This window comes from Urocitellus parryii, chromosome 3 (genome assembly GCF_045843805.1).
Source record: "Urocitellus parryii isolate mUroPar1 chromosome 3, mUroPar1.hap1, whole genome shotgun sequence".
In the NCBI taxonomy this organism is placed as follows: Eukaryota; Metazoa; Chordata; class Mammalia; order Rodentia; family Sciuridae; genus Urocitellus; species Urocitellus parryii.
The window spans coordinates 137023496-137037413 of NC_135533.1; the positions used below are offsets into that span (position 1 = coordinate 137023496).

The window sequence follows — 13918 nt, forward strand, 5'->3', positions numbered from 1 at the left end:
TAAACACAGATTATCAAAAAAGTATAAATGAAAGGTAAACATTTATTACTAGAGAAGAGAAAAATGTATACAGAAAGTCTAAATTCTTTCTCTTCATGCACTACCTTTGCAATAAAGTCCAAATACTAACTTTGAAGATATTGTCAAGGATAAATTTTTCTAAACACATGACTATCTACTGTGTCGTGGACTCTTTTTTTTCATAGAAACTATATACTGCAAATATATTCTTATAGTTTACAAGAAGCTCAGAGCACTTACGTATAAACAAAGAAGACATTTCTTACTGCAAAATATTACAGAAGTTAATACAACTGTGTGGCTCTTAAGCATTTAATTACTTAAACAAAGGAATGAAAAAAAAAACAACCCACAAAATCATGAACAGGCATGGCTTTAAGATTTTTTGTATTCAATTCGTTCTACTTTCACATCATCTCCAATTAGCTGATAGACGTAAGTGACCACTGTAGATGCCTGGATATCCATCAACACAAATGAAGGAATAATATTTCTGAAAGAAAAAAAAAAGTTAGTATTCTGTACTAAAGAGAAACAGCACTATAAATCTCAATTTAAGATAACAATTTGAGGAGCTGGGGGTGGTGGCTCAGTGGTAGAGCACTTGCCTAGCAAGTGTGAAACACTGGGTTCAATTCTCAGCACCACATATAAACAAAAATAGAAGTTCTATCAATAACTAAAAAAATAAAATTAAAAAAGAAAAGATAACAATTTGAACTCAAAAATCTGATTATTACTTACATACTCAAAAGAATAATTACCAAAAGAAGACTGCTAAAAAGTACACAGTTATTTAAAAGATTACATGTCTTTTATGAAATGTCAAACACACAATCATTAACTTTACTAAAGCCCCCAAATTTCTAAATTGTATACTACTTACGTTTCTAAGGCATTATAAGCGCCAGTGGCAGAACCTGGGTTAATGTAGAATTTATTTTCATGCTCAAATGCTTCAAATTTGTGTGTGTGCCCTGAGATAAGAATGTCCACATCAAACTGTCTCTGCAACAGGGCTAAGCTGGCCATATCTCCCCACGGAATAACTTGATGTCCATGGATCAGACCAATTTTGAACTGTCCCACAGTCACAACTTTCTGTTCTGGATAATTCAGATTCTAATATAGGAAAGAGATAAAGAAAACATGAATTTTATTTTCTGGTACTGGGGATAGAATCCAGGGGTATTCTATCACTGAGCTACATCCCCAGTCTTTTTATATATTTATTTTTTGCTACTGGGGATTGAACTCAGGGGCACTCGACCACTAAGCCACAGCCCTAGTTTGTATTTTATTTAGAGACAAGGTCTCTCTGAGTTGATTAGCACCTCACAGTTGCTAAGGCTGGCTCTGAACTTGATATCCTTCTGGCTCAGTCTCCCGAGCTGCTGGGATTCAGGCATGCGCCACCATGCCCTTCCTCCCTTCCTTCCTTCCTTCCTTCATTCATTTATTTTTTGAGGCAGGGTCTTGCTAAGTTACTGAGGCTGGCCTTGAACTTGTGATCTTCCTACTTCAGCCTCCTGAGTCACTGGGATTACAGGTGTATGCCTGGCAAAAACATGTATTTTAGAAATGTTTTCTAAAAAATCACTGTATAAATATTCAACCTTTTAAGGATGAGGAAACTGAGGCACAAATAGGTTAAAATAATTTGCCCAAGGTTACATGCCAGTAAGTGACTAAGATCCAAATTCTAGTAGCACGGCTCCAGGGTTTGTGGATCTAGCAAATTAGAGGAAAAAAAAAAAAGATTGAATTCTTGCTAATTAGACTTCTTTAAAATAACAGATGGAAACCCTGTATTTAATTAACCAGATCTATATTCTAATTATGAATAAGAAGTTTGCCCCTGTCCTTGTTATTACTCTGGTCTTTGACTTTTATACCACCTATAGTTTATCCAAACTAAAACCACTAAAAAAAAAAAAAAAAAAAAAAAAAGTTAAAAAAAAAATAGACCATACTATGTCCATTTGGTTTGGTATAAAAGAACCTTGTTAGAGAGTACCAACCAAGTTAGATAATTTATGAAAAAGCTTACATTCCCAGAAGTGCAAAATAAAATTTTTATCCCAGAATCAGGTTTGTCTTTAAGTTTCATTGGTAAGGGCCTAAAAATTATCTATTCTAATCATATTTACTAAAAGTCAAAAAGGAGAAGTAATTTGTGAAAAATCTCATTAATTATTGGGCAAAATTGAAACTCTAGAACATTAGAGTTAGATTTATTAAGGTATAATTTACATACAGTAAAATAATCCTCTTTGGTGTATAATTTAATTTTTTTCAACTTAATGGGTTTTGATAAATGCATACAGCTGTGTAAGTACTGCCACATTCAAAATATAGAATATTTCTCTCATTCCATTTTAATTCTCTTATGCTTTATAGCCAATCCCTGTCAAAAGAGTAGTGATGGGGTCTTATTTTACTTAAAAAGGATCACTCTGGGTGCTTCTTAGAGAATAAACAGGAGGAAAGAAGGGTAGAGTGAAGAAAGTGGAACACAGGAAAGTGATGTGTTAGCTTGATAGGTCAGTAAAGGTGGTGATGGTGGTGGGGAGAAGTTCATAGCAACAACAAAAAAGAAACCAAATGATGGCACTACAAAAATAGTAACAAGGCCTCTTTACTCAGCATCAATTTATTTAGTAGGAATAATTATTTAATGTGTTTGTGGGGTAGTTTACATCTGTGTAATATGGGTTGAGCATCCCTAATCTGAAAATCCAAAATCTGAAATGCTCCAAAATCTGAATCTTTTTGAGTGACCCACACAATGACACAGATGGAAAATTAAACACCTCATGCCACATGTTAGGCTTTCCTGAAAATGCAGGCACACTGAAAACATTGTATAAATTACCTTCAGGCTATGTGTTTAAAGTGTGTATGAATGAAACATAGTGAATTTCATTTCTAGACTTGGTTCATATCCCCAAAGCAAGTGTATAGAAATATTCCAAAATTCAAAACAAATCTGAAATCCAAAATAATTCTGGTCCTAAGAATCTCAGATAAATGATAATTGTAATTTTATAGTTGGAAATTTTTAAAAAGAGAGGTAAGAGAAAAAGACCTTAGCAATATAGATACCCTAGTCTAAAGGAAAAAGCTTATGTAAGTAAAAATTAAGAAGGGGAAATATCTGAGAAGGAAAGGCAAATACATCACCTCATCAAAGTCTCCTCTCACAATGTGAACATCACCAGCCAGAGTCTTGAGATAGTCATAACTCTCCTTGGTGCAAAGGTTTCCAGTGCAGAGAATGTGCTGAATCTTTCCTGGTACCAGGAGTTTTTTGAATTTAGCAGGTAAACTGTTGCACCGATGTGGGATGTGCAGATCTCCTAATACCAACACCAACTTTAAAAGTGTCAAGATGAGATAAAGCATATTAAACATGATGTCAAAAAATGACATTCTTGGGCTGGGGCCAGTGGCAGAGCACTTGCTAGCACATGAGAGTCACTGGGTTTGATCCTTAGCACCACAAAAAAAAAAAAATAAATAAACAAAAATAAAGGCATGCTGTCCACGTACAACTACAAAAAAAATTTAAAAAAATTTCTCCATAACTCCCCTTTCAAATTAAATTTATCAGAAATTCCAGAACCTGATAGAAGTTGTTCATATAGTTCCTATCATGACTATTCAAATCAAAACACATAATAATACACTCTTTTCTAAATCAATCTTTTTTTGTGTGTGTGTGTGTGTGGTGCTAGGGATTGAACCCAGGTCCTTATGCATTCGAGGCAAGCACTCTACCAACTGAGCTATATTCCCAGCCCCTAAATCAATCATTTTATTTTGGTCATAAACAATTAAGTATACACAATACAGATAATCACTCTACCTATCAAGAATAAAATCAAGCATTCCAAAGTGACTTATTTAGAGATCTATAAATTATTCTGAATTAAACAAAACCACAAAATGAAACGTATAATACTGAACCCTATAGAACTGGGCATTTTGAAGGCTTATAGGGCAATTCATATTTCTGTAGTTGTAACGTAAAATTTATATCTTAATTCCAGAAGCATTATTAAAGGGGATTATTAAAAATTTAATGAGAGAGAAGTTAATTCTGTAATTGATGCATATACTAGGTTGTCAGTTTGGAGAATAGAAGCCAAAATTTACCATTTTTGTTACTTCCAACTATTAGCTATGCATTACAGAGGTACAAAAACAGCCTATGATTCAGAGTTACAATAAAGATGTGCTTATGAATTATAACCTTTTTTGATATTTTCACTTTCCTTCATTAGAAACTCTGTCATGTTTTTATTTCCTAGATTAAATTACCTATGTACTGTCAGTATAATTCCCAAACTTAAAAAAAAATTCACAATCTTTATTGTGCATTAGAGGATTAAAACAAAAAAGAAAAGTCAGTTAAATAAGTGATGAATTTAGCAGGAGGTAGTTTAGAGTTGCAACATAGTCTCAGAGGACAAAATCATATTTTGTTCTGAAATATAAAAGAATAAAAACCCCCACTTCTGTAAAATTTCAAGATTTGACAAATAACATTATATAATTTAGTCATTTAACAGAATATTGTTAAAAAAGATAATTTAAAAATAATTTCTGTCCTCAGCCAGGAATGTTGGCACATGTCTGTAATCTAGCTATTTGAGAGGTTGAGAGTTGAGGCAAGAGGAATCCAAGTTCGAGGCCAGTTTTGGCAATTTAGTGAGACCCTGTCTCAAAATAAAATTTTAAAAAAGGCTGGGGATGTAGCTCAGTGTAGAGTGCCCCTCAGAGAAACCCCCAGTTAAAAAAAAAAGTAATAATAATAATATAATTTTAAAACTCTGCCCTCAAAAAGACAACATAATCAATTTTTTAATGTTTTTAGTTTAAGCACCTTCATTTCATACAGGATGTTTTCCCTTATAGACATCCTATCCATAAAGGTACATGCTTTTTCTCTGCCTTTTTTCTCCATATATTTTTTTTAATTTTTGTAGTTGTAGATGGACAGACTGCCTTTATTTTTTATTTGTATGTGGTGCTAAGGATCGAACCCAGTGCCTTGCACATACTAGGCAAGTGCTCCGACACTGAGCTACAACCTCAGCCCCCTTTCCCCATATTTTTAAATTGGTGCATTATAATTATATGCAATAGTGGGATTCTTTGTTACATATGTGTTTGCACATGATATAACAATTTGGTCAACATCCTTAACTAAGGCATGACTATTCCTCAATATTATCAAAGAAAATTTAAATACCTAATGTGATAAAACAAAATAATTTTGCTCCCACAGACTATAAACTGAAATTAATCAAAAAACAAAATGTGTAAATTAAAATGATTTCTAAAGCAAGTTTGATTCATTTAGCAACAAAAATAAAAATGACTGCAAAGGAAAGGAACTGTTATCAGGACACAAGGTAACTGAAGTAACATGAGGTTACAAAATTAGCACATTTTAAGAGAAACTGTTAAATAAGTTTCTTCTTTATAGCTTATATCATTTTATAGTTTATAAATATAGTTTCAGTAGATATTTGTGCAATGACCTGTTTCAATGGAGTGCTTGGTGGACATAAACTCTGTAGAACTAAAAAACTCTACAAAGTAGTTTCCACCCTCATTGGTAATCAATATAAAAACACCTTGATACAGACCAATCTTCATTCTGTTTTTTAATATTTATTTTTTAGTTATAGGTGGACACAATATCTTTTATTTTTATGTAGTGCTGAGGAGCGAACCTAGTATCTCACACATGGTAGGCAAGTGCTCTACCTCTGAGCCACAAACCCCAGCCCCTAGAACAATCTTCATTCTAAAGTGGAATCCTTTCAGATATGGATTGAAGTACATAGTTAATGTGGAAGCTGGCATATGAGAAAAAGATAAAAAATAGATTTTTATATTTAAAAAAGAACAAATTCATAACAGTGTATATGTCTATTAGAGGTTGAACATGTTTGGGACTAATAATGAATGAACCATTCAATCAGAATGCACTAGAAAGAAAATTAGTCATGATACTTTATGACCGATGACCTAAATTCTTCAAAGCACTCTGCATTATCCTCACATATATCCAAGACTATTAATAGTCTAAAGCTACAACTGTATGAAGACCACACTGAAATTATTTCAAATTAATTAAGGATTCTTATTAGGGCAGAATCCTCTGGTTTCCTGCTGGTGACAAAGTTATAAGGGAAAGAATGTCATATAGTATATGTTCAGGAGTGTCTTTGCCAATATTCCACACTTTGACAAATTAGGTTAGATACAGATTATAGAGTCTTTTAAGACAGCAAAAGATCCTGGATAGGGCTGGAGATGTGGCTCAGCGGTAGCGCGCTCGCCTGGCATGCGTGCGGCCCGGGTTCGATCCTCAGCACCACATACCAACAGAGATGTTGTGTCCGCCGAGAACTAAAAAATAAATATTAAAAAAAAAAAAAAAAGAACTTATTAAAAAAAAAAAAAAGATCCTGGATATGGCAGTCTTGTTAAATTCATATAAAGAAACAACCCAAACAAAGCATGGGAATTTGGTTAGTTCCTATTTGACAGATCTTAAAAGGGTGAGAAACTCAGTCAGTAACAGCCACCCAACCACCATTGTTAGTAGGAGCTAAGAGAAGAAACTTACTCTGTGCCCAGCCTTAGTGGAATGAAGAAGTTGATTGCAGACAGGGGGATTGGGGGGGGGGAAAAAGGATGAAACATGACTAATGTTAAAAGAAAGCAACAAAAGGAAACAAATCAAAACAACAACAACAAAAAAAAATCCCACACCAAATGAATATGCAAAACATTGTTAATGATTTCTAATTGTTAAGAAAGAAAATGTTAAAAATCAGCTGTGCTCAAAATAATAACCAAAGAACCATTTGCTGTACTTTAAAACATGACATAAATGCTCACTTTTTAATAAAATTGCCTTATCAGTTTTTTTTACTTTTCTACTTGATCTTGTTCTCCACGTTGACTCCCATCTCTTTTGTTTCTCTTCTGTTTAAAATTTTAGAATAAAGTTTTTAATTTTTAGAAAACAATTTGGAAATTCATTGGCAATAGCCTAAAGGTTAATCTCTTCTGGATTCTTGGGCTCTAATTATCCTTCAGGTATATTGGCTTTAATTGTCTTATGTTCAAAGTTCTAATAGTGAAAAACTATGCTGCAGCTGTTTTTTTCATAGAGGATGTATACAAATACCATAAATATGTATCAAGTGACAAAAATGTCAACAAATAAAGACAGACACATTAATCCAGTTAAAATTGGACCTTCCTGGTATCTAAATTTGCTGCCCACAGACTCTGGGCACTGTACAGTGTTAAATGTCTCTAAAATTCTTTGCCAAATAAAATGTTTTTACTCATAAAAGAATTAGCTGATGATAAATTTTGTTCAGTTCTTTTTCATATGAAAAGTCCATCTACCCCCAAAAGTGTTCACCTTTCTAAACAACTTCTGAAACATGAATTTGGAATCATGGCTGGAAAGTATTTCTTCTCCCTTGGATAAATGTCTCAACAGTACTGTAAATTGGAGTCTGTTTAGAAGCAAAAAGTCAAAAGTGGGATTAAAGCCTTTGTTAATAACAATAATAATAATAATAATATTACATATTTTTGGTACTGGAGGTTGAACCCAGAGCTCCCTACGAGTGAGCTACACCTCCAGCCCTTTTTATTTTTTTATATTGAGACAGGGTCTATCTAAATTGCCAAGGCTGCCTCAAATCTGCCATCAAACCCCTGGGATTACAGGCATGCACCACCACACCAGGCCAGGATTAAAGCCTTTAAAGAAACAATTATACAATTCAAATTTTAGACTGTCACCTTATAAACCACCTTTTGAAAGGTACTATTTGTTATAGAATAGTAACAGTATTAAAAATGTAATGATCAGAGAGAAGTTCCTCCAGTTAAACTCCACCAACACAAACATCAAGAATATCAGAGTTCCTCTGCCGACAGTTGACATTTTAGAGGGCCAAAGACACCTTAGAAAATCTGATTACAATTATGAACCCTCTACAGCAGCAGCTCCCCAGTTTTTATGTAGTTTGGTGTTTTGTTTGTTTTTTCGTTGTAGATGGACATGATATCTTTTTATAATGTGGTTCTGAGGATCGAACCCAGTGCCTCACACGTGCTAGCAAAGTGGAATTAAAGTGGGATTAAAGTGGGAAAGTGCCCTACCAATGAGCCACAGCCGAGCCACAGCCCAGCCCCTGTAGTTGGGTTTTAAGGTTAGCAACCTATGGGGGTGATGGGGGACAGCCTGAAGCTGGCTGGGGAATCATGGGGAAATACGATGCAGGAATGCGGTAAAGCTCCCTAAAACACCCCTTGGCGCCAACTCTGGCTCTCTCCCCCACCCCAAAAGCACCTGTCCACAAAATTTTCCAAATAATTTCATGGAATTCACACACCCATCAAGGAATCCTGCTCTAGAGAGTCGCGCCAGGCGCTGCCTTCGGAGAGCAAGGGCAGCTGCGTGTCATTCCAGGGGCGGAGAGATGGGCTCTCGCTCCCTTTGCCTAGATGGCAAACTTGAACGGCCAGTGAGTTCTGCGGAGACTTCCCGTTAGGCACTGAGAGGCCAGCTTTCGCCACACAGGGTGGCGGCCAGAACACCCCAACCAGCTGGAAAGGAGCAGGGCACGCCTGGGAGCGCAGGGGGCCGCTGGAGGAGCAGGCCCCAAGGCCCTCCCCACTCCAGCGTGCCGAACTCGTGACAGGGCAGGCAGCTGAGGCCCTGTCCACCCGCGGACATCCTCTGGCCCCTGGGGCCCAGGGGCGAGGCCAGCACCGCCCGCACCCAGAGGTGGCCGCTCCCTTCCTTTCCTAGCCTTCCTCCTGGGCCTTCCCCAGGCCGGCGCCTCGGCCGCGCTCGCCAACGCCTCCGGGATGGCCCAAGCCCTCGCCCTGAAATCCCCCACGGCTCCCAACGATGCAGTAACCCCGCCGATAGCCAGGCCCCGGTCGCCAGCGGCCGTCCTCACCATCCTGTCACCGGGCTCCGCTCAGTCACCAGAACAGCAGTCGCCCTCTTCCTCAGGTTCCTCGGTGACCCGCCCACTTTCCCCTCAACCAATGAAAAACGAGGTCGACTGGAGACGGCCCTACGGGGACCCGCACAGTCCTTTTACCGCCGGAAAGCGAACCTGTGTTTTGAGAATTAGTGGAGGCGGAGTGAGAGTGGGAGGAATTGAGGCTGCGTAGCTTCGAAAAACGCGGGCAACATCCGGGCATTTGGGGCCAGCAAGCTAACGTGCGCCTTCCAACCCTGCCTTTCAGCAACCGCAGCCATGCTGAAGTGCGGGATGAATGGCAGTCAGGTGAAAGGTGGAGCAGCCTTTTTTGCCTCCCTATGTAGAAGAGGAAAAGTCTAAAAAGCCAATGACGTGTCTTCAACTGTCGCCTCATTCTTTCCCTTTGCCTTTGTGCGCCAGCGCTGAAGTCGCGTCCTGACCACTGCCTGTCCCCACGAGGGCCCTGGGGGCTTCTGACGGCAGGATGAAGGCCCCTCTCCGTTGAGGCGTAGTGTTCAGTACTGCGCAGCGTGTGGGGAGGAGTGGGGAGAAAAATAATGTGTGGACAAAGTATTTTAGTGCCCAGAAAAAAAATGAGCCTAATTTTTTGCACAGATTCAATCTTTTTTGGTACTGGGGATTTTTTTTTTAAGAGAGAGAGAGAATTTTTCTTAATATTTATTTATTTATTAGTTTTCGGGGGACGCAACATCTTTGTTTGTATGTGGTGCTGAGGATCCAACCCAGGCTGCACACATGCCAGGCGAGCGCTCTACCGCTTGAGCCACATCCCCAGCCCCTGGTACTGGGGATTGAACCCAGCACTCCACCATGGAGCCACATCCCCATCCCTTTTATTTTTTTATTAGAGACAGGATCTCACTGAGTTGCTTAGCACCTCGCTGTTGCTAAGGCTGGTTTTGAACTTGTGCTCCTCCTGCCTCAGCCTTCCAAATCACTGGGATTACCACGCCCAGCAGATTGTACGATTTTAAAACCACTAAATCACCTTGGGTCTCAGTTTCCTCATCTGTAAAATGGGAACCTTAGCAGCACTTTAGAAAAGCACTTTCATGAATAGGGTTTGTTGTAGGCATGAAATGGAAATTAATATAAACAAAAGGGAATGTATGGAACTGCTCTTCATTGTATATGGCCCTTTAAAAATGGAAGTTAATACAGAAAGCATTTAGAAAAGCAGTGGCTTTCTATAAATTGTAGCCTGAAAACTATCTTGTATTGTGCCTGGCTTCATTTGTGTTGAAGACAAAAATAGGAAAATAATAATGAGCAGGAAAGGAAGTACAAGTTCCCCCATTGTTACTTGTTCCCAGAGTACTAGGAAATTGTCTTTAGCAGTGTGCACCTTCTTTTTCAATAGGCAATTTTTAAAAATATTTTTTAGTTGTCAGGAATCTTTATTTATTTATATGTGGTGCTGAGAATCTAACTCAGTGCCTAACACATGCTAGGCAAGTGCTCTGCCACTGAGCTACAACCCCAGCCCCATCAATAGCCAATTTTCTGTGATTATTTAATTTTGCTTTCCTTCCTAGACTGTAAATGTGATGAGGGCAGGAACTATACTTGTCTTGTTCATTACTGTACCCCAGGGCTGTATTTGGAGTCTAGTAGGTGATCAATACATATTCATTGGGTGAATGAAAGGTCTGCATCAGGCAATCCAGGAAGCAAATGTGAAGAGACACATGTCTCTTTTAAAATTATTTATTTATTTAGGTCATCCCATCTTTCCTAGTTTGCACACTTGTGATTCTTTAGCATTGCAATCTGAATTCTGGGATTGTTATTTCTTTTTTTATGTTCTTCATTAGATTGATAGGTCCATTCATTTATATTGCAGCATAGTTTCCTCTATCTATTTGCATGGTTTTTACTTATTCATAATTTATAAGAACATTAATGGTATTAACCCAAGCCAGATCAATATTTCATCCAGCCCTAGCCTCTCTAACAGGACATGTAAGTGTGTTTGATGGGAAAGTCTGACATCTTCTATGGTAAAATCTGGTATTTCCCCATGCTAACCTCAAGCAGAGATGAATGCTCTTAATTTATCTCTCGTAATGCATTTAAAAAAAATTAGTTGTAGTTAGACACAATACCTTTATTTTATTTATTCATTCATTTTTTATGTGGTGCTGAGTATCAAACCCAGCACCTCGAGTATACTAGGTGAGCACTCTACTGCTGAGCCACAGCCCCAGCCCCTCTCGTGATGCTTTTTGACATGACCAGCTGTGGAGTTATTAAAACATTTAAAATCATCCTCTCCATGCCCTTTTTCCATATATTTTTTGCAAATAGATTTATTTAAACTAAGTTGAAAAAATGCAATAGTATGGAAATTTCCTTGCCACAACAGCTCCACACAATACTGCAGACATATAGAAGAAAGAATGTCATTGAATTTTATACACTCATTCTGCAAATTTATTGAGCTCCTACTATGTGATGGCATTTTGCCAAAGGCATTATACTGTATTTCTTAAAGCAATGTGTCATTAGTCTAGAAAATGTTATATGGATCAGTTGAACAATTTGTCTATCAGATATATTTAATTAAATAATTTGTCCCTAGATATTTGTATAAAACATGCAAAAACATCCTATTTTGATTAAGGAAATTGTTCCAATATATGCAGGAGAAGGAATTCAAAAGCATTATTTCCAGGTCAATCATACCACAAAAATTCAGCCAAAGATGAATCCAACATATTGCAATAAACCCCTTTTGAGATCTTGCACTTTGATTTTCATTTGTTCTGATAGGACTTGACATGAAACAGAAGTTGAGATCATTATGGCTAACTTGAGTTTATTAGAAACCAAGGAAAAGCTGAATGTTATTACTGTCTATACAGTCCATGAATTAGAATGAATGGTAGAACCAGGCTGAACTATGTGTCGCAAAATAGGCAACAAAGTGTGGGTAGAATCGTTGCCATCTATTTCCATATTACCAATAGTTGATTGATGCGTATTATCTACAAAACCAAAAGCCTCTATTTCTCTCTCTAGGAATTAGACCCACAGGGCAGGGAAGAATTGTTCAACTGAAGAATCTGTTAAAGAATTTGACCTGCAGGAACAAATTGTTCAGTAGATTCCACTGATCTTTATGAATTTATCTTGAGTCCTCTGCTTGATGAAGTACCCCTGTGGTTTGTTTTTGTTATTAGAAAAAGAAGGAATGTAAACAGTGCTTTTCTTTTTCTCCATAGTGTTTGGGAAAGCAATCCAGGCTTTATCCCGAGTGAGTGATGAGCTGTGGCTAGACCCCTCTGAAAAAGGTGTAAGTGTTACCAAAGTAAAGCTCATCCCACAAACAAACCAATGTCCCAGAAACGAGTTGGGGAGAAAGAAAGGCTTTATTTAATGTCCAAGAACAGGGCAAGAGGGCGCTCTGTTGGCACATCAACTTCTCAACTCCAGGGGCTTCAGAGGTTTTGGATATAGGACAGGAATAATGAGGGAGAGAGATAGGCTAATAAAAGGAAGAAAATTCATATCTTTTCTGGGAACAGGTAGAAATCTTCCAGGAACTTGGGGTGCCACCTCTTTTTACTTCAGTTATGTCTGGTGTTTCTGGTGATGGTTTCTTTAGCCTGGAAGTGGGAGAAAAGAGGCTAAACAAGTCTAGTTAACCCTGCGTCACAGTTTTGGGCAAAACATTTCTCAAGTGAACAACATGTCTACATGCAGAGCTGAGTGAAAACCTGATCCAAGGTTAAGGCAGCAAAGGAGAAAGACACAATTTGGAGGCAGAGAGGCCAGAGTCTTTTCATCCTATTCCTGTCACCCATTGGACATAAGCACACCCAAGTGAAGAGTCAATGTTTTCAGCAAAAGTGGCCTTCAAGTCCCCGAAAAGTATCCTATACAACCTATCATCATAACTCACATGTCAGAGATGATATCTACCCCAAAGCTAATGGAGGCTAATTATTTATTAGCTTTGGGGAGGCTAATAATTTATTTCCATCTCTGTGATCTCCAAAATCAGTGATTTTTTTAAAAGTCAACTAAGAGCAAGAGAATCTGGAGGGTTTATTTAGGTTTTTCTCTGGTAAAATAAATAAGAATGTGAAGTAATAGATCATGCAGTAAGACAGAAATGTTTAAAGATCCTAGTCCAGATTGAATGGAACCAGGAAATTCAGAAATTACAGTTATCCCTTTCATTGTTCACCTTTATTTTATATATCTTAGTATACTTAGAGCACAGGAAACTTGAAATCATGCAGAAAAACATAATTTATTCAAGTCAGGAGTGATACACTGGTGATCAAGAGACTAGATGTGGCCTGTAGAAATATTCTGTGAGACCTACACTGTTGTTTGTTTTTTCATGGAGGGGCTGGAGATGTAGTTCAGTGGTAGAATGTATGTTTTTCATGCACAAGGCACTGGGTTCAATTCCAGCATACTCCCTCAAAAATTGAAATAATTTCTAACATTTAAAAATTGTGAGAGTCCACATAAAAATCTGAATTTCCTGCTTCTCTTAAAAATGTAAAAGACCCAGGACTGGGATTGTAATGCAAACAGATAAATAAAATTAAAAGACCTGACAATTTTGGGCTTACAGTCACAAATGAAATTAGTTAACCAGAACCAAGTAATGGTTTTTCTCCCTTAGATGAGGTATGAGACCACCAATTTACTATAACTCCTTTTTATATCACCTTATGCCACTTCATCCATTAAAGTTAAAGCCCCTGTGGGCATTTTCAATTCCCCGTGGGCATTTTCATTTTCAATTTAATATAGGTACATACACATATGTATGTATATATGCAAATTCAATATACACTCAATGGTGTAGTCCA

At 37.5% G+C, this 13918-nt stretch overlaps 2 protein-coding genes across 2 annotated transcripts in view; one reads left to right on the forward strand and one right to left on the reverse strand.

The window, feature by feature from the left end:
* Nucleotides 1-22: 22 nt before the first annotated feature.
* Nucleotides 23-9112, reverse strand: Vps29 (VPS29 retromer complex component). Its single transcript, XM_026386041.2, has 4 exons — nt 9036-9112; nt 3205-3396; nt 908-1143; nt 23-514 (listed from the first exon to the last, which is right to left on the reverse strand). Exons 1-4 carry the CDS (start codon nt 9036-9038, stop codon nt 397-399), a joined length of 549 nt encoding a protein of 182 aa, XP_026241826.1. The 5' UTR covers nt 9039-9112; the 3' UTR covers nt 23-396.
* Nucleotides 9113-9341: 229 nt separating this feature from the next.
* Nucleotides 9342-13918, forward strand: part of Rad9b (RAD9 checkpoint clamp component B) — a 30532-nt gene continuing 25955 nt past the window's right edge. Inside the window, exons 1-2 of the mRNA XM_026386154.2 lie at nt 9342-9378; nt 12311-12381. Coding sequence (XP_026241939.2) covers nt 9342-9378; nt 12311-12381 — 108 coding nt within the window. The remainder of the gene's footprint in view (nt 9379-12310; nt 12382-13918) is intronic.